The 21,331-nt window shown below is 45.2% G+C and overlaps 1 protein-coding gene across 1 annotated transcript in view; it reads left to right on the top strand.

Moving 5' to 3' along the window:
* Positions 1–21,331, top strand: part of thsd7ba (thrombospondin, type I, domain containing 7Ba) — a 624,788-nt gene that overhangs the window by 373,353 nt on the left and 230,104 nt on the right. The window contains 1 exon segment of the mRNA XM_078229305.1: positions 6,022–6,200. Coding sequence (XP_078085431.1) covers positions 6,022–6,200 — 179 coding nt within the window.

The raw sequence follows: 21,331 nt of genomic DNA, 5'->3' as shown, positions 1-21,331 counted from the left end.
TCCGAGACTCCCGCCTGCCTCCGCAAAAACGCCTGTCCGACCCCCTTACTGTCGAGTCCCCGATTAACACTGCCTTCCTCCTCTTTTCCTTAGCCCTCTGAGTTACAGGGCCGGACTCCACTCTGAAGACACGGCCACTGCTGCTTCCCCCAGGCAGGCTGTCCCCCCCAGCAGTACTCAGGCAGGAGTACTTGTTGTGTAGGGGCACATCCACCGGGGTGCTCTCAATCACCCGAGCTTTACCCTTCCTGGCCGTCACCCACTTGGCCTCCACCCGTGGCCCTGGTGTGACCTCCTGATGATAGCTCTTGTCTATCACCTCCTCATTTTCCCTTAACAAGATCCTCGAGCTGCAGTTCCAGCTCCTTAACACGGTCCCTCAGGAACCGCAGCTCGACACACCCCTCACAGATGTGGATGCTCGGGAGGCCAGGTGCCTCCAGGACCTCCCACATCCTACACTGGGAACAACACACTGGCTTCACACTCATTTGACCCTTTTTACCAAGGTACACAGAGAAAAGTAAATAAGAATAAAAACTCACCCCTGCTCGCCCTGTCCCCCGAAGCCCTGTGAGCCAAAGCCCTGATAGCTCACACTCTGCTTCCCACTCACTACGCTGCCCGCTCCCGACGCTGCCCGCTGTATACTGCAGCCTACCTTTCATACTTCGCGTGCTTAAAAAACCCTTCCCAGACTCCTTAGCGGCCCACTTCCGGTTTTCAGTTTAAAATTAAAGAAAAGAAAAATACTACTCGAAAAATAAAGGCAAAAAAACCCCACACTAACTAAATAAATAAATAAATCTCTCACCAGCACTCCTGCCACAGGAGCACCATCAACAACAAAACAACAAGAACGTGTATTGATGTAATGCCTTTAACTTTAATAAGACATCCCAAGGCACTTCACTCAGGCTTTATGAAACAAAATATAACATAATGTTACTGTCATAGAGCAATACAGCACAGAAGCAGGCCCTTCGGCCCAACTGGTCCATGCTGACCATGTCGCCCTCCCAGCTTGTCCCAATTACCTGCATTTGACCCATGTCCCTCTAATCCTTTTCCAGCCATGCACTTATCCAAATGCTTTTTAAATGTCGCTAGTGCCTCAGCCACTTTCTCTGGTTGAGGCAGGAACAGACAGGAGAAAGACAGGCAGGCCTGCCCTGATTTCCCCTCACCACCTGGTGTCTGTAAGGAGAAGGTTTTTTGAATTTGTTTTTAAAAGAATACGAGATGGTGTGTTTTCCAATCCCTTGGTTTTTGTGATCCAATTTTACTAATAATCCCACAGCAAACTCAATTTAGGATTAACTCAGAGGGTTAGTTTATCTTACACATTCAAAACCTGGAAGAAAGGAGAGTTCACCACTTCCCATTCCATGCACACATACACAAGTGCAGTAAAACGGGGATAGTGGAAAGGGGTGTTACAGTAAAAAGACTACAAAAAAGAAATATTAGTTCATGTGAGTTCCAAAATTCAAAATCAGAGTTGAGGGTATGATTCCTTCTTGATGGGGCTCAGTTAATGAGTTTCTGATTGATTAAACAATATGAAAATCCTTGAAATGAACGCTGCTGCAGCATGATGGGCTTTCAAGGTTTAGACTGCTTGGCAGGTGTCGATCAGAGACTTTAAAAATCAAGCAGACTTCATGGGGTTCAGAGGTGGTAACTGGAGTTCTGTCCAGTTGATGTTAAAATGGAAGTCTGACTGTGAGGCCCAAAGCTACAATGTTAAAACTGTCCAAAATGCCAGAGACTTGAGTCATCTGACAACGGCTTATTCCGGTTAATTGCAGCTTAACAATTAATTTATGTGTTTCTGGCCAGAATTCCATTGTTCCTCCTTCAGGGAGAGGTGATTTGGTTATTAACATCTCTTCCAGTCACAAGTTTTGATCTTTGTCTTTTTTGATAGTTCAAGAAGAGGGAAACAGATTTCCTGCACTTCCTCTGCTTTTGTTGATCACTCGGGGTTTGTACAATGAAGTGTGAAATAATAATTATGTTGTTTTTGACTCTGCTGGGGATAGCTCTCAGAGAGTCAACCCTGTGATCAGGTCACTTGTAGCAGCCATCTAAGTTCTCTTTGTTAAAAAAGTCCAATTTTAAAAATATGGCAGTCAGGATAAAGATTTGAATATATAGGGGATGATCTTACTCTCTTGTCTTGCCAGCTAATGGGCAGCATGAGCCATTAAGATCGCAAGAGTGCTGAGAAAGAGGGTTCATGCCCGATTTCTCACCTCTCGCGATCTTACCGGCACCGGATATCTGGCGAAATCAGCCTTGCTCCCAAAAATTGGTCTGGGTAGAGGGAAGTGGAGTTTTGGCCATGATTGGTCCGGGCTGGAGCTTGGCGATCAGTCCGGGTGGGGGGGGGCAATCATATGCGGAGCCCCACGGTAGTGAGGAGGGTGATCGGCCATAAAGGCTGGCTACATTTTGATTTGATTTATTATTGTTACACGTATTAGTATACAGTGAGAAGTATTGTTTCTTGCGTGCGATACACACAAAGTATACCGTACATAGAGAAGGAAAGGAGAGAGTGCAAATGTAGTGAAGTTTATAGCTGGGGGAGGCACTGCCAGATCTCTGTGCTCACAGAGCATAGAGGCCTACACATGCGCAATGGCACATTCTGCTGCTATCTGCCAGCTTTTGAGTGATTTGGCCCCGCCCACTACCTCTGCTGATGGAAACCAAGTTTGGCTTGATTTCTTTGACAAAGGTAAGATTCCATTTGTAAGTCGCTGAAAAAAAAGGCGGAAATCTCTCCCGTTTTCATGCTCATTCGGCACTTAGAATTCTTTTGGTAAGTTCGCCCCCATAGGGTTGGTTTTCATGTCATAGAAACCCAATGCCAAGTCACATCATGAGATATTAGGTCAGATGACCAAATCTTTAAGGAACCTCTTAAAGGAGGAAAGAGCAGTGGAGAGATTTAGGGAGGGATTTCTAGAACTTAGGGCCTAGGCAGCTGAAGGCACAGCCAGTGATGATGCTTACAATGAAAGATTTTCAATAGACCAGAATTAGAAGATTGCAAACATCTCATGGGTTTGTGGGGCTGGAGAGATTCTTGAGTTAGAGAGGGGTGAGGCCACTGGGTGATTTAAAACAAGAATGAGGCATTGTTTACCTGGCAATCAGCGTAGGCTGGTGAGCACAGGGGTGAGGTGAATGGTATTTGTTCAGTTAGGAAAAGGGCAGCAGGGTTTTGGATGACATCAAGTCTATAGACAATAGAATGTGGGAGGCCAGCCAAGAGTGCAGTGTAAGGCTGGAGGTAACAAAGGCATGAATGAGGTAGGAGAGCTGAGGAAGGAATAAAGAGGTGGGAATGTGTTGTCTTAGTTGTGGCATTGGGAGGTAGTTGAAAGCTCATCTTGGGGACAAATATGACATCGAGGGTGTGAGCAATCAGGTTCAGTCTCAGGCTTGCTAGGGAGAGGAACCAATGGCATGGGAATAGAATTTGTGGCAGGGTCTGAAGTCAATTGCTTCAATCTTTCTAGCATTTAATTGGAGGAAATTTCTGCTCATTCCATACGTTGGATAAGCAGTATCACAATTTAGAAACAGTGGAGGGGTTAAGGGAAATATGGTGAGGTGGAGCTAAGAGTCATCAAAGTACATCTGGTAACGGTTGTTGTGGTTTGGGATAATGTCGCCAACAGGTAGCATGCAAATGGGAAATAGGAGGGGTCCAAGGTTAGATCCTTGTGGGAAGACTGGAGGAAACTGCGTCGGAATGGAAAAAGCCATTTAAGGTGATTCGCTGGCTACGATTAGATAATGTGGACATTCCGGCGTTAGACTGGGGTAAACACAGTAAGAAGTCTCACAACACCAAGTTAAAGTCCAACAGGTTTATTTGGTAGCAAAATTCACTAGCTTTCGGAGCGCTGCCCCTTCGTCAGGTGAGTGGGAGTTCTATTCATAAACAGGGCATATAAAGACACAAACTCAATTTACAAAATAATGATTGGAATGCGAGTCTTTACAGGTAATCAAGTCTTAAAGGTACAGACAATGTGAGTGGAGAGAGCGTTAAGCACAGGTTAAAGAGATGTGTATTGTCTCCAGACAGGACAGTTAGTGAGATTTTGCAAGTCCAGACAAGTCGTGGGGGTTACAGATAGTGTGACATGAACCCAAGATCCCGGTTGAGGCCGTCCTCATGTGTGCGGAACTTGGCTATCAGTCTCTGCTCAGCGACTCTGCATTGTCGTGTGTCGTGAAGGCCGGCTTGGAGAACGCTTACCTGTAGATCAGAGGCCGAATGCCTGTGACTGCTGAAATGTTCCCCATAAGAGAACACTCTTGCCTGGTGATTGTCGAGCAGTGTTCATTCATCCGTTGTCGTAGTGTCTGCATGGTTTCCCCAATGTACCATGCCTCGGGACATCCTTTCCTGCAGCGTATCAGGTAGACAACGTTGGCCAAGTTGCAAGAGTATGTACCGTGTACCTGGTGGATGGTGTTCTCACGTGAGATGATGGCCTTCGTGTCGATAATCCGGCACGTCTTGCAGAGGTTGCTGTGGCAGGGTTGTGTGGTGTCATGGTCACTGTTCTCCTGAAGGCTGGGTAGTTTGCTGCGGACAATGGTCTGTTTGAGGTTGTGCGGTTGTTTGAAGGCAAGAAGTGGGGGTGTGGGGATGGCCTTGGCGAGATGTTCGTCTTCATCAATGACATGTTGAAGGCTCCAGAGAAGATGTCGTAGCTTCTCCGCTCCGGGGAAATACTGGACGACAAAGGGTACTCTGTCCACCGTGTCCCATGTTTGTTTTCTGAGGAGGTTTTTCGCTGTGGCGCATCAGAACTGTCGATCGATGAGTCGAGCGCCATATCCTGTTCTTATGAGGGCATCTTTCAGTGTCTGGAGGTGTCAGTTGCGATCCTCCTCATCTGAGCAGATCCTGTGTATACGGAGGGCTTGTCCGTAGGGGATGGCTTCTTTAACGTGTTTAGGGTGGAAGCTGGAGAAGTGGAGCATCGTGAGGTTATCCGTCAGCTTGCAGTACAGTGAAGTGCTGAGGTGACCGTCCTTAATGGAGATGCGTGTGTCCAAGAATGCAACCGATTCCGGAGAGTAGTCCATGGTGAGTCTGATGGAACTTGTTGATGCCATCATATAGTTGTTTCAGTGATTGTTCACCATGAGTCCAAAGGAAGAAAATGTTATTGATGTATCTAGTGTATAGCATTGGTTGAAGATCCCGTGCAGTGAAGAGGTCTTGTTCGAACCTGTGCATGAAGATGTTGGCATATTGAGGTGCGAATTTGGTCCCCATGGCTGTTCCGTGTGTCTGGATGAAGAACTGGTTGTTGAAGGTGAAGACATTGTGGTCCAGGATGAAGCGGATGAGTTGTAAAATTGCATCTGGAAACTGGCAGTTGTCGGCGTTGAGCACTGAGGCAGTTGCAGCAATGCCATCGAAGTGGGGGATGCTGGTGTAGAGTGCCGAGACATCCATTGTGACGAGGAGTGCTCCTAGTTCAACTGCTCCATGTGTGCTGCACAAATCCCAGCAGTAATCTTCTATATACAAACCTAATCTTATGCAAATAATCCTCATAATTTAACCCCCTGATCTATCATCCTTAGGTTGTTTTCAATGTCTATTTCATCAACAAGCCTAATATCAAAAAATGCTCAGAAAAATTAAAAATTATGAGCTGATTTTTCAATCTAACTTCTTAATGTTATATTCTATTTGTGACCTGTCAAATGAGTAGCTTATTTAGTGTTCAGTATCGATATAGGTGTACATTGCTTATGCCCTGGCCCAATTCATATGACTATATCCAAATCACTTGCAAAACAAATTAATGTGTTGTGTAATTATAATTTTGAATAACACTAATCATCTGTAACAGCTCAGAAAATTCATGTTTCCATATGAAAACCAGACACACGTGAAGTGAATGTGTCAAAGAATATCTCGCCGCAAAGTATTAAATCACTAAATTATATTTTTCTTCTAATCATTCACATTAGGGTACATTGAAGAGACTTGCAGTTTGCCTTGTCCATCTGACTGCAAGCTAAGTGACTGGTCAAACTGGTCAGAATGCAGCAAATCCTGTGGGAGTGGGATGCAGACCAGATCCAAGTGGCTGCGGGAGAAGTCTTATAATGGTGGTCGGCCGTGCCTTAAACTAGATGTGAAGAATCAGGTGAGGTGTACCGAGTAACCTATAATGAATTATTCAGTGCAGAATTGAGAATTGGTGTATTATTGGCAGGTACTTTAATTGCACAAGGAGCAAAAATGTCTTTTTTAATGTGCTTGAACTATTACATTTCTCAAAGTACCTAATTTGCATATTTTAATATAATTACTTACATTTGATTCCTCCAACGCCATACCTGAAACAATGCAGTCATTAATAAGTACAGAATGCTTTGATTTCACCTTTATTAGTTAGCTGTTCACTTCCATTTACGTGTGATTATTTCTTGAGTCCACCTTTTTAATTCTATTGCCTTCCCTTTCTATCCATTTAACTATTTAGCCAATAAAAAAATAAGCAGTCCTTCTGTAGAAGTATATATTGCATTGCAACAGCCTTCTATCACTTTTATGTCTTGAATGAGTGTCAGTCACTTCACTAAGTGTTTAACTGAATCCAATAAAATTAATCACGGATCTTGGCTGTGGGGAGTTGACTGAGGAAAGCAGTGTCTGTAAGCTTTTGCTAAGAGTAGGTATAGAAGCAAGGACAGCAGTTTATTGTTGAGACATAGGGTGGGATTTTCACCGAATTTTCACCGAATTTTCTGTCTTGCCCGCTACGTTTCCAACAGCGAGCAGGATGGGAGAATTTCAACCTCACTCTACAATACCAGCGTGGTAATAAGTACATGGCTATGTTGTTTTGAGATAACTTAGGTGGGTTATTCCAGCAAGAAGCATGCGAGTTGTGAAGTGAGTGACCTGAACTTGTTTGAAGCTATTATTACATCTTTATTAAGCATGACCATATAGATCGACGATTGTTGTGGAGTTTTGGGGAGGACAATGTGTCCAGGATAATCACGGATCGCCCCAGAGATACTGTGCATCATAAATGAGGAGGAAATGTCTTATACTGCGCATTAGAGGCGGTCACCCCATAATTGGTGAAGAATAGTGAAGGAAAGGATATTATTGACCTTCCTATGTTAATGTACACACTTTATCAGGAACAAAGATGGAAAAATGCATCTCTCCATTCTACTCTAAATTAAACATGTTAAAACAATAGTGCAAAGCCAACAAATCCTATTGTAATCAAGTGTATTACCAATATTTACTAAAAATAATTGATACCCAAAATTAAATTTAACATTTAAACAGTTTAAGCCTCTCTTTTGAGCACCGATCTTATGATTAATTATCTGATGATCCAGAATATGATAAAGATTATGGGCGGAATTCTCCCAAAAAAATTGTATGTGTTGAACTTGCGGGAAAATTGGAGTAATTCACGCTCGTTTTTTCAGCGGGAGTTCACATTAGAAATTCCCACACTCTGCGCAATGCAGAAGCCACCAGTGTGAATATCATTAGATTTCAGGGGGCATGGCCTATTCCTACCTGGGAGGCTGAAACCAGCCGGCCTCTGTGCATGCGCAGTGGCCCCAAACTGTCAGCCTCATGTTTGCTGGCCAGCTTGATCGCTGGCCAGCCCGGAAGGAACCCCTGGGCTGGCCTCACTCCTGTCCCCATCAATCCCAATGCAGAGTGGCAGTGGGACCCGCCACCCCCACCGATCACTCCCTAAGCCAGCCCCATCAGGCCCCACCCCCAATATGCCCTGCCCCCTTGACATTGTCCTATGCCCAGTGGGTGGTGCCATGGTTCCCCCTGGGCATGGGCACTTTGCCCCTTGGTCAGTGCCGGGGGCCCAGGCTGGCACTGCCAGGGTGCCCATGCCCAGGGGAACCACCGCCCTGCCGCCCAACCCCCTGGGGGGGTCCCGTTTGCCTCCCTTCACTCCAGCAGGGTCAGGCCACTAGTTCCCCAAAAGTAGGGAGCTGGAGTGAAACACTCTGGCAGGGTGGGAGAGGCTAGCAGGTCTGGTGAACTCAATCCAGGCCCGCTAATAGCATTAAATGATATTTAAATTATCATTTAAATGTGAGCCCCACTGATTCCGGCGTGGAGCAGGCCGCGCAGGAAATCTGGCACTGGGAGTCACTAGTGGGGCGCAAACCCTTGCGGGAATCTCACAAATCACTCTCTGCATGATTCTCCTGGCCCGCTGTGCTAGATAATCAGCGCAGTGGGATGGGAAAATCGCCCCCTATAAGTTATAAATCCAGAAGTGTTGAGTGGATGATCTATCTCGGCCTCCTTCAGAGGTGCAGCACTACAGTAAATTTGATTCACTTCACATGATATTAAGAAAGGGCTGAAAAGGCATTGGATGCAAAGGCCATGGAGCCTAACTATATTCTGGCAATTGTACTGAAGCCTTGTGCCCTAAAACTTTGAGGCCTCTAGCCAGCTGCTCCAGTACAGCTACAATACTGGCATCTACCCGGCAGGTATGTATTGTACATATAATGCAGGACAAATCCAATCAGGCCATGCATTGCCCTATCAGTCTACTCTTGATCATCAGTCAAGTGATGGAAGGGATCAATGCCATCACTGGCACTTGCTTCGCAATAAACTGCTCACTGATGCTCAGCTTGGGTTCCGCCAGGGTCACTAACTCCTGACCTCATATCAGCCTTGGATCAAACATGGGCAAAGGAGCTGGACTCCAGTGTTGAGGTGTGGATGATTGCCCTTGACATCAAGGCAGCATTTGATCAAATGTGGCATCAAGGAGTAGGAGTCAAAACTGGAGTCAATGGGAATTAGGGGTAAAATTCTCCACTGGTTGGAGTCATTCCAAGTGCAAAGGAAGATGGCTGTGGTTGTTGGAGGTCAATCATCTCAGCTCCAGGATTCTGCTGCAGGAGTTCCTCGGCCCAACCATCTTCAGCTGTTTCATCAATGATCTTTGTTCCATCAGAAGTTCTGAAGTTCGTGCATTTACGGGTGACTACACAATATTCAGCACTATTTGCAACTCCTCAGATACCAAAGTTGTTCATGTCCAAATGCAGCAAGACCTGGGCAATATCCAGGCTTGGGCTGACAAGTAATATTCATGACATACAAGTAATGACCATCTCCAAAAAGACAGAATGTAACAGTTGCCCCTTGACATTCAGTAGCATTACCATCTCAGAATCCCCCACAATCAACATTCTGGGGGTGATCATTGACCAGAAGCTGAATGGACTGGCTATATAATGACTGGGTACAAGAGCAGGTCAGAGGCTAGGAATCCCGCAGGGAGTAACTCACCTCTTCACTCTCCAAAGTGTGTCCATCATGGACACAGTACTTGGAGTACTGTGCTCAGTTCTGGTCGCCTCATTACAGGAAGGATGTGGAAAAGATTGAAAGGGCGCAGAGGAGATTTACAAGGATGTTGCCTGGATTGAGTGGCATGCCTCATGAGGATAGGCTGAGGGAGCTCGGTCTTTTTTCCTTGGAGAAACGTAGGATGAGAGGAGACCTAATAGAGGTATATAAGATGTTGAGAGGCATAGATCGGGTGGACTCTCAGAGGCTTTTTCCCAGGGTGGAAATGGCTGCTATGAGAGGACACAGGTTTAAGGTGCTGGGGGGTAGGTAGAGGGGAAATGTTAGGGGGAAGTTTTTCACACAGAGGGTGGTGGGCGAGTTGAATCGGCTGCCGTCAGTGGTGGTGGAGGCAAACTCAATAGGGTCTTTTCATAGAAATCATAGAAACCCTACAGTGCAGAAGGAGGCCATTCGGCCCATCGAGTCTGCACCGACCACAATCCCACCCAGGCCCTACCCCCACATATCTACCCGCTAATCCCTCTAACCCACGCATTTTAGGATTCTAAGGGGCAATTTTTAACCTGGCCAATCAACCTAACCCGCACATCTTTGGACTGTGGGAGGAAACCGGAGCACCCGGAGGAAACCCACGCAGACACGAGGAGAATGTGCAAACTCCACACAGACAGTGACCCGAGCCGAGAATCGAACCCGGGACCCTGGAGCTGTGAAGCAGCAGTGCTAACCACTGTGCTACCGTGCCGCCTAGAGACTCCTGGATGAGTACATGGGACTTAATAGGATGGAGGGTTATAGGTAGGCCTAAAAGGTAGGGATATGTTCGGCACAACTTGTGGGGCCGAAGGGCCTGTTTTGAGCTGTAGTTTTTCTATGTTTCTGTGTTTCTATCATCAACAAGCCACAAGTCAGGAGTGTGATGGAGTATTCTCCACTTGTGTGAAGGAGTGAAACTCCAACAGTGGGTAAGCTAGGAAAGTGAAGTTGAGGATTATATTAGATCCATTATGATCCCATTGAATGGTGGAACAGACTAGATGGGCTGAAGGGCTTACTCCTGCTCTCACATCTTAGGGTCTTATGGTAACACTCAAGAAGCCTGACACCATCCAGACAAAGCAACCTGCTTGATTGGCACCCGATCTGCAACATTCACTTCCTCCACCACCAATGCACAGTGACATCTATAAAATGCACTGCAGGAACTCACCAAGGCTCTTTAGACAGCAACTTCCAAGCCCGCTATGATCTAGAAGAACATGGGCAACAAGTACATAGGAACACCACCACTTCAGTGTACCCAAACAGGCGCCGGAGTGTGGTGACTAGGGGATTTTCACAGTGACTTCATTGCAATTTTAATGTAAGCTTACTTGTGACTAATAAATGAACTTTACTTTACTTTACCTGGAAAATAACTCCTCCCCCCACCCCTGCCAAGTCACATACCATTCTTACTTGAAAATATATCACCATTCCTTCACTGTCACTGGGTCAAAATCCTGGAACTCCCTCCCTAACAGCACTGTGGATGTACCTACACAACATAAACTGCAATGGTTGAAGAAGTCACCATCTTCTCGAGAACAATTAGGGATGGGCAATAAATGCTGCCTTAGCCAGCGACGCCTACATCACTTGAATGAATATCAAAACATATTTTTGTTACATCATGTGATATCAAGAGTGTTGGGTTAACCTATCAAAAGTGTAAAGGAGCAACGTTTGCCCTTTGATGTACTGGACTTCTCCAGACAGTTGTAGGAAAGTTTGAATGTAGATATAATACAGGTTAACAATATGTATATTAACCACTAATTTATTTAAAGTAACATATAACATGAAGTAACGTGGACAGCCATCTCAATATTTTCCAGGGAGTAAATGACTTTCAAAGCTACATTGTCTTCTTAATGCCTACAGGATTCAGGGCATCCTTTAAATGTGGCAGGCTGAGTTGACAGCATCAGTTGAAAGGAGGAGTAGAAAGTATACAGACAGTCATCACTGTCATCTTGTATATGGACATATTTGATTGCTTTTTATGCCTTGTTAAAACTGTACATTCCAGCAACTCTATCATATTTGTCTTGATCTGTATTTTTGATGGAAAGTTAATTTAAGCTCCAGGCTTTCAAACACATTCCAGCCTTTCATTACATATTTAGGTTTGTCATGTTAAATGTAACCAATGATATCCACTTTGAAGCACAATAAATAAGTGATAACATAATGATTACATACTTAAAACACTTAAGGTGAATTGGTTTAATATTCTTGTTTTACGAAGTGTAATACAATTGCTGCTTTATATTAGATCACTGCTTTCCCTCCAAACATCTACCGTTATGAAGATAGGAACACAGGAATTAGGAGCAGAAGTAGACAAATTCAGCCCTTCGAGCCAGCTCTGCCATTCAATCAGATCATGGCTGATCTCCTGGGCTCAAATCCACCTCCCCACCTCTTCCCCATATCTCTCTTTCCCTTTTTTTATTAGAAATATGTCTATCTCCCTCTTATGGTTCAGTATCAAGTGACCAGTGGGAAGAACATTCCCTTGATTGCTATCAAAGTCAGTCAGTTTGTCTGGACCAGTAGCACTGCATGTTTTCTTCCAATGACTGGAGGATTCTGGTGCCACTGTAAATTTACAGTTAAAACTGTACGTTAAACCCACCTTCAGAAAGCACAGTTGTCTCCCTTACCGGCCAGTACAGAAAACTAAAAAGCTGACCAACTGTTGCAAAGAAGGTCAGTTACACATGACCGTTCACCTAGACTTGACCGAATGATATATGAAGACGCATAGGGGGTGATTTTACCATTTTGATTCTAAGTGCTGAATCTGGGCGTGATTCAGATCCGACTTGTAAACCCTGTTCTCCGGTGTCCGGTGTCCCCAAATGCACTCAGCCAGAAAAGTCGCCAATCTGAATCGCGCTGTGGGCAGGGCTTATCACGCCCAAAACGCTGCTGCTCCAATCGGAGCCTTCAACTGCACATGCGCAGTAAAAACAAATTGAAAAATGCTCCCCTGCCACATCGCTCCCGGGCCGCAAAAAGCAGATAAAGTGGCCCGGGAGCGATGGCCCTCACGGACATCGCCCCACCCCCACAACATAACTGTCCCCCTTATCCACCCATTCCCCCGCTACCCAGACCGGTCGCAACCCCCTGCCCCACTTCCCCCCACCGATCGCCCGCAGAGTGGCAGTGGACCCCCCAGCCCCTGCCCCCCCCCCCCCCTCCCGTCTCCACCAGAGATCCATCTGGCCCTCCTCCTCCCTCCCCCCACCAGAGAATGATTTGGCCCTCCTCCTCCCTCCCCCCCACCAGAGAGCGATCTGACCCGCCTCCTCCCCCCACCACCAGAGATACATCTGGTCTCCCTCCCCTCCCCCGCCCCCCACCAGAGAATGATCTGGCCCGCCTCCCTCCCCCCCCCACCACCGATCTGAGTTAGAGAGCCGCTGGAAGCTCTGAACTTACCTCTTCAGAAGCTGGAGCGCCCGAAACAGACCTTTGCCGAGCATCTCTGTTTCACGCCGAATCTGGACGGGAGAGCGTGATGGTAAAGGGGGAAATGCAGGTAGGTTTGTGTGTCCAGCCCATTAAGTCAATTTAAATACATGCAAATGCATTTAAATTGACGTTGCACCCATTTCGGGTGTGGTCTCGATTGTGTCCATTTTCAGACCTTGGTAAAGGGGGAATCAGCACGGACGCGGGCGCAGATTGCGCTATTCACCTCATGCCTGACTTTACCAAGTTTTCACGCCCGAAAACGGGAGTAACGCAATGGTAAAATCGGGCCCATATAGTCAAATAATAAATGCAATGGGACATGTGCTGGTTATAATTTAAACTGCAGATGCACCCAACTTTCTATCACTTGTACAGCAAGAGCAAAAAAACATACGGTACACTAAAGTCGATGTTGCAGCAGACATGGATTTAGAACTATGAAGGGGAATTTGAGTGCTGAATATAGAAAAGTATCAGCCAAAAACCTCCGACCAGTCTGCGGCTGGGACTTTCTGGTTCTGCTGCAGTGAATGGAATTTTGGCTGAATGCCAAATTCTCTATTCTCCCTGACAGCAGGGGCAGGGTAAACAGGATTGGAGAATCCCACCCATAGCAGCATGAGTAGACCAATTGGCCCTTCAAGTGTGCTCCGCCATTCAATAAAATCATGGCAGATCCTCTATCTCAATACCATACTCCCATGCTCACCCTATATCCCTTGACGCTTCTAGAGTCTAGAAACCTATCCATTTTCTTCTTAAATATATTCAGTGATTTGGCCTCCACAGCTTTCTGTTGTCGAGAAATCCATAGGTTCACCACCCGCTGAGTGAAGACGTTTCTCCCCATCTCAGTCCTAAATGGTCTACCCTGTATCCTGAGACTGTGACCCCTTCTGCTAGACCCTCTGGCCAGAGGAAACAACATTACTGCATCCAGTTTGTCCAGCTCTTTGAGAATTTTACACTTTTCAATTAGATCAAAAATATATGATTTCGGCCCAGAATTTGCCCCTCCATTTTATGAATGTTTTTCAGGTAGATTTGAGGTGGCTGGAAAAGAAAAATAGGTTGGTGAAACACTGTATCAAATTCACACTTCTTAACAACACCCATAAACATCTTCCTCTTAGAGTGAGATCAATGCCTGAGAACAGCTGCTCAAATACTGTCATCATATGCAAATACGTGCAGTTTAAATGTTGCTGTCACATTAGACACCCAATTTTCCCCCATCGCTGTCTCTGACCAGCTTATGCTAAGAATGCAGTATAGTGTGAAGTGTTCATTATCAGTAATTGGCTGTTGATGGACACTTCTGGATTTAAAGAGATATTGTAACTACTTTAACTTGACAACATTGTATTTATTGGGATTTTTTTCTGCATGTTTTATTCAATCTAAACTTTGTACTGTCCCTTGTGGATTGATAATTTTGTTGCTTGGGGCATTCACCAATGAGGCAATAAAATTAAAATGATCATTCTGACCTTCTTATGCAGTGTGGAGGAAGAATTGAAACATTTGAAGACACTGCAACATGTGGTTTATCTCCTGACCCTCAAAGTCAAGTGTTTGATGACATACCTTGAGCAGATAGTGACCTAGTGTCACTGGATGAGTAATCCAGAGGCTTAGGTTAATGTTCTGGGGACAAGAGTTCAAATCCCATCATGGCAGCTGGAATTTTGAATTAGATTAATCATCTGAAATTGAGAAGCTAGTCTCAGTGATAGTGACCATGAAACCATTGTCGATTGTTGTAAAAACCTATCTGGTTCACTCATGTCCTTTAAAGAAGGAAATCCTTATCTGGTCTGGACTACAGACAATTCCAGGCCCACAGCAATATGGTTGACTCTTAACTGCCCTCTGAAGTGATGTGGTGCTCAGTTCAAGGGCAGTTAGAGATGGGCAACAAATGTTGGTCCTGCATGTGATGCCCGCATCCCGTTAAAGAATTTTAAAAATAGTAATAACTTGCCTGGATGGGTACAGCTGAAACAACACTCTCAAAACTTTTCATCTCCAGATCAGAGCAATTTATTTGATTGATGTCTTCACACCATCATTAGTGTGCTAAGGTAAGCCACCAGGTCAAGAAAGCAATTGTGGAAACATCACCCTCTCCACGGTACACACCATTCTGATTTGGAAATTCATGGTCATTAAGTCAGAATCCTTCAGTTACTTGATAACACGGACACCGGAGCACGATCACTACAAGAACTGTAATAGTTTCAGGAGAAAGCCCATCACCACCTTCTCTGGGCAACTAAGGATGGATAATAAATGTGCTTTGCCAATCTTATCCATAGTCTGGCAACAATTTTAGAAATGTTCTTCCCATACCATTGTGCAAAATTTCAAGCCTGATTTTATTAGTCATATAATTTTTTTTAAATTCGGTTATGGGATGTGAGGGTCGCTGGCTGGGCCAGCATGTACTGCCCATCCCTGAGGGCATTTAAGAATCAACCACATTGCTATGGATCTGGATCACAGGTAGGCCAGACCAGGTAAGGATGGCAGATTTCCTTCCCTAAAGGACATTAGTGAACAAGATGGGTTTTCATGACAATTGACAATGGTTTCATGGTCATCGTTAGACATTTAATTCCAGGTTTTTAGTTTTATTGAATTAAAATTTCATCATTTGTCACGGTCGGGTTTGAACCTGGTCCCCCAGAGCATTACCCTGGGTGTCTGGATTACTAGTCCAATGACAGCACCACTACACCACTTCAACTTCTTCCCCATATATAGGTGACCAAAAGGTCATGTGGGTGACCAGATGTTGGTCATCAAAAGTGACCAACTGGAATAACATGCAAGGATAAATTAAATAAGCACTTTTCATGAGTATTGCCAGTAACAAAGAATGCTTTTCTCCCTTTAGCAGTGTATTACAGTAATATTTTGTCAAATAAATTGTGGCAGTTGGTCTGACTGTTTTGCCAAATGGGTCTTTAAACCAATTTCTCTGCACTGATGCTATAGATTTCTCCCACTTGCAATCCATATTAATCAACCAGTTGGCTGATCAGTCAGTATGTATTACTATGATCAGACTTCACTGAGATCAAAATGTAAGAATTAGTTACAGAGCTTTAATAAAGATAATGTTCTGACAGATTGAAATTAAACCTTCAATAGGACAGAATGCTGTAAATAATGTTTTAATCCAGTTATGGACCTGTAACTGGTTGTTTTAAGTAGATAAAGTTGACATCCCAGTTACCCATGTGGAGAATAAAACCACATGATTCCACAAAAAGACAAACAAAATAAACTTTACTGTACAAAGCCAGAACAGTAAAACAATTTACATTATCGCTGGAAATCTATCACCTCACCCGTCACGAAATCGGAGCGGGAGAGGGCCCGACCACAGAAATCTCCGTTGACCTCGGGTGGGAATTTCCGGTCTCGCATGAACGAGGTCATAAAATCTCGCCCTCTAGATCTTATACTCTTTCATTCAGAATTGACAGGAGGCAAATGTAAGTTATATGCAAGCAGGGGTCGAACACTCCGCACTGCACATTAAATGGCAGCTGCGACCAACCACCCAGACATCAGTGACCACTATGAGTCACAAAATCTCAGTAAAACTCTGTCTCCCTCAGGAGGGATTTAAGCTCCTCACTTTTGAAGATCCAGCCTCTGAATTCCCTCAAAAGCTCTCCTGACTCAGACTGTTTCAAAGACTGCTCACCTCTTTCTCCGACGACACATTCCAAGGGGAATCGCTGCCCTCCTGCCTCGACTCACTGGTGCAATTCCAACGCTTTCACAAATCACTGGCTGCACTCTGTTAATTTTCCCAGAATTTAAAAGAATTGCCTCTAAAATATTAACATGAACGATGAACTAGATATTCACGGCAATAATTATGCTGCGAAGGATTTTGAGGAAAATAATCACTGCAGGAAATGATGAATTATTCAACTGAAAGAAGGGCATCGTAGTGAATAAGGGAATCACCCTTTGCCAGTTTTGATTACCTCTTGGGCAATGTTTCTTACTGATCTGCTGGAGCTGGTAAAATGATTTTTAAAAAAATTACTGTTTATCATAAATCTCATGTAATAAAAGCTGAGTTTCTTTAATGGTCTGTCAGTGAATGTCCAATGGTAATTTAAAAAATATATATTAATAATGTTAAAAGGTGTTTTGAATGCATTTTCAGGGTAGTGATTTGTCTTTACTTGTTGCCTCCCTGTAAGCAACCATTGCTGTCATGGTCCCGACAGCAGATGTTTAGAAATGAATGTCACAGCCGTTAAAATTGTTCTGAGAAATGTGACAGGAGGAAGATTTATTTTTTGCATTTGGAATACTTTCTGCAGGAATATGTGAACTTTACGGGGAATGGAGAGTGGAGATTAGAAATTATTCCTTGGGTTAAATAGATGATGGTGTCATGTTGTGCATTGCTTTATGATTGGTTGGCGGGAATTGGCCTGTTCCACTAATGACTTTATAATGGATGCGCTGATACTAATACATTAGTCTAATGTGTCAACCTGCAACCATAAGCAAAGTAATTTGTAAAATATAGTTTGTTTCGGCTCGGAGTTATTAAGTTATTGAAGCTGCCGGGATTATAGAACACCAACCTCTTCATGTTTGCCAAGCAGATACCTTAGTTTTGTTATTTTCTGAAGCAGATCATTAGTAGAGTTGTAGACAGCTGACACATTGAGCTAGATTTAATGCTCCCCGCTGCTGGCAGGTTAGGAGGCAGGCCTGCCCACCGCCTACCCATCTACCTGACTGCAGCTGGAATTATACCAGTGGTGAGGGAAAGAGGGACCATCGGTTGGCCCAACTGCCATTGATAAAAGTAAGGCCTTTAAGTCAGCAATTAAGTCCCACTTAAAAACAAAGAACAGTACAGCACAGGAACAGGCCCTTCGGCCCACCAAGCCTGTGCCGACACCTGACACCTTCCTAAACTAAAGACTTTTGCCTCAACACGGCTCATATCTCTCTATTCACTGCCTATTCATATATCCGTCTCTTAAATGTTACAAAGGGCCTCATCCCTCTGCTGCCGAATTTAACCGGCTATTGGAGAGGCCTACGCCATGTGGCCAGCCCACCGCGTTTCCCTGTGTGGACTGGTGGCAAATGGTAGCGGTGTTTCTCTCCTTAACAGGTTCCCTGGATTCATCGAGATGTTCCTACATGGTGTAATACCCCCGCCACACCACCCAGTAGGTTCCCTACTACCCCACTGTGATTGTCCAGCTGTCCTCTGAGATGGGACTACCTGTTCCTGTTCCTGAGAGATGGAAGTAATTAATTGAAAACTGTGAGTTAAATAACAGAGGAGCAGACATCATTCTACTGGGTGACCCCCCCGTACCCCCCTGCACTCTGACATTTTAGCTAGAAGGGGGAGGGGGGGGGCGGTGGACTGCAGTGCTCTGTAAAATTCAGTCCTTTGTCTTTAAGGTTGCTTGTAAATGCCACTAAGTTTTATTAATTCTAAACAAGCGTTTGCCTAAATACTGTGCGTTTGTGCAATGATTGATGTAGTCCACTTAGCAAATTACTGGGGTGAGTAAACTAATCTGAAATTGGAGGAATTATTTCAGCGATAGCTAAAGCAACTTGAGTACGAAGCTAAAATTATGACCCAAAAAAACACCTCATTTAACACTTCCAACATGAGGCACACTGAGGTTCGTTGTTGATTCTGTTGCCACATAGACGTTTAATCCAACTCTTTCCATTTAAACCAAGCTGAGATCATCCTCCAATGACTCAAACTCTCTGTCAAGAATGAAATAGTAAGAAGTCTCACAGGTTAAAGTCCAACAGGTTTATTTGGTAGCACAAGCTTTCGGAGCGCTGCTCCTTCATCAGGTGAGTGGAAGCTGGGTTCACAAACAGGGCATACATAGACACAAACTCAATTACAAGATAGTAGTTGGAATGCGAGTCTTAACAGGTAATCAAGTCTTTACAGGTACAGACAATGCGAGTGGAGAGAGTGTGAGACTTCTTACTGTGCCTACCCCAGTCCAACGCCGGTTTCTCCACATCAAGAATGAAATATTCATTTGCCTAGTATTTAATATTTTTCATTTGTCTTGAAGCTTGGGTTACAATATTTATTCTCTATGGGTGTGGGTAATGAGACGGAACCACATAGTCTGCAACTGGAGTCACTTGTTAGCTGAATCAGGCAAGGATTCCCATTCCAGAGGGATATTAGTGCATCGGCAAATTTACAAGGTGAGATTTTCCTGGAAATTGGCAAAGGCCAATGGTGGGCGGGAAAGGTGGTGTTGAGGCTGTCAGCAGCAATGGCAGCTTTTCCTGCTGTATGGTACAGCCAGAAGCTTTCAGCCATGGGTTCCACACCGTATTGCTGGCAGGGCAGCTTTTCCCTGCCCACCATCATCTCAGTGCGGCAGTGATCGGGGCACCACATTCCACCACATTTAAAGGCAGCCCGAGCACTTACCAACCACACTTTGCAGGTTGCCAGGAAGTGATGGCTGCCATGATATCTTCCCTGAATTTCACCGAACCTCCCTGGAGAGAATTCTTGAAGCTGTAGAGGCCCAGCGTGATATAATCTACCCACGCTCAGAGCGAAAACCCAGCAGCAAGGTGACAAAACCAGCATGGGAGGTTGTGGGAGTGGTCATGAGTGCCAACACCCTGCAGAAGAGGACAGATATCCAGTACCGCAAGAGGATGAATGATCTCCTCTGCTCCACCACGGTAAGCCACTCTTCCCATCACTCTCAACTCACACACTCACAAATCCTTTGCACATTCACAGCGATCTCACTCACTGCCAGTTCAAGCAATGCCGCCATACTCTCTCATAGAATCATACAGTGCAGAAGAGGCCCTTCGACTCATCGAATCCTCACCGGCACATTAGAAACACTTGAACTCCCACCTAATCCCATCTGCCAGCACTTGGGCCATAGCCCTGAATGTTATGATGTGCCAAGTGCTCATCCAGACACACACATCTTCATTCACCCTGAGGTTCATGTCCTCATCACCTCCCTGGTCCCACTCACCATCCACACATGCCAGGGTACTCATCATCTGCCCCAGCATGCATCCTGCTTACACTCTTTCCACCTGTTTACATGCAGGAGAAGCTGGCACACAAACAAGAGGGAGAGATCCCAGATGGGCAGACGGAGCTGAAGGTCCTCACGGACTTTGAGGGCAGAGCCATCCAGCTGCTCATGGAGGATGTTGACCGCTTCTGTGCTGATGGTGAGGTCAGCAGTGACAAACCAAATGAGGATCCAGCACTGCATCATCCATCAGACAGCAATGCTGTGAGTCATGTCTCCTGTTTCCAAAGACACTTGTCGTGCATTACTGACATTTACTTTTTGTCCTAGGCACATCTGGGAAGTAGCCCAGGAAGTCCACCAGCCAGATCCTGGCCTTGAAATCAGTGCACAAGAAGAATTCACAGAGCCAGACATTGAAGACCCGTCACAGCGTTCACCCACACCCTCCACGAGCAGAGACACACACCTCAATGGGACCTAGTTTTAGAGCAGCCTCGGGTCACAATCAGGTGACCTTATCACACTTCCCAATCCACAGCAGGCTGCTATACAGGGATGTCCCAGGGTGCCAGCACTTGGAGGACTCCTGGAGGCTAGGAATCTGCTGAGGCCTATGCAGACAACAAGCCTTTGGACTCGGTCATGCCTCAGTTACTGGAACTCCAAAGGCAAACTTGGGAAAATCAGGAAGGGATGTCTGGTACACTCCTCGAATTGAAAGGTTGCATGGAATAGTCCATCTGCCTTATGTCTGAGGTGATTGAAGCAACTCTCAAACATAACAAGGGTAACACAGCTAGGGTGGCAGCTGCCATGGAGACCTTGGTGCAACACTTTTGTCCTGCACTTTATGTTGCAGCCACTTGCTGGAATCAATCAGTGCGAATGCCAGAGGATGGTAGGGCACCTTAAGCTCACTCACTCCAGCTGCTGTTTTAACCCAAGGAGGAAGCCTTCAGAGAAGTTGCATTGTCAGGGTGCCAGGGGTCTTGGCATGTCCCTCACCTCCTCGAGGGCTGTACTGATCTTTGTGCCCCTGGCAGGTTCCCTTCGACAGCTTTATGCATTGCAGAAGCTGTTGTAAACTTCGCCGATGTGACATTATGTAGGATTTCTCGACCTGGGGGGAGCATATTAAATATATTTGAATGTATTTAAAAGAGGTTTCCAATCAGAATGGATGGAAACCTCATTACGTCACTGGCAAGGGACGGGGAAAATCCGAGAAGGAGATCTCGCCAATGAGATTGTTATTCCTGTGGTCTTGGGGGAATTTGCCACTGGCACCATCATTTCCACCTGTGGCAAATGCTGAAAATCCCCCTCCCACCGTGAGTTGAATTTC

The sequence above is a fragment of the Mustelus asterias genome, chromosome 14 (genome assembly GCF_964213995.1).
Source record: "Mustelus asterias chromosome 14, sMusAst1.hap1.1, whole genome shotgun sequence".
NCBI lineage: Eukaryota > Metazoa > Chordata > Chondrichthyes > Carcharhiniformes > Triakidae > Mustelus > Mustelus asterias.
This window is presented reverse-complemented; position numbering and strand designations above follow the sequence as displayed.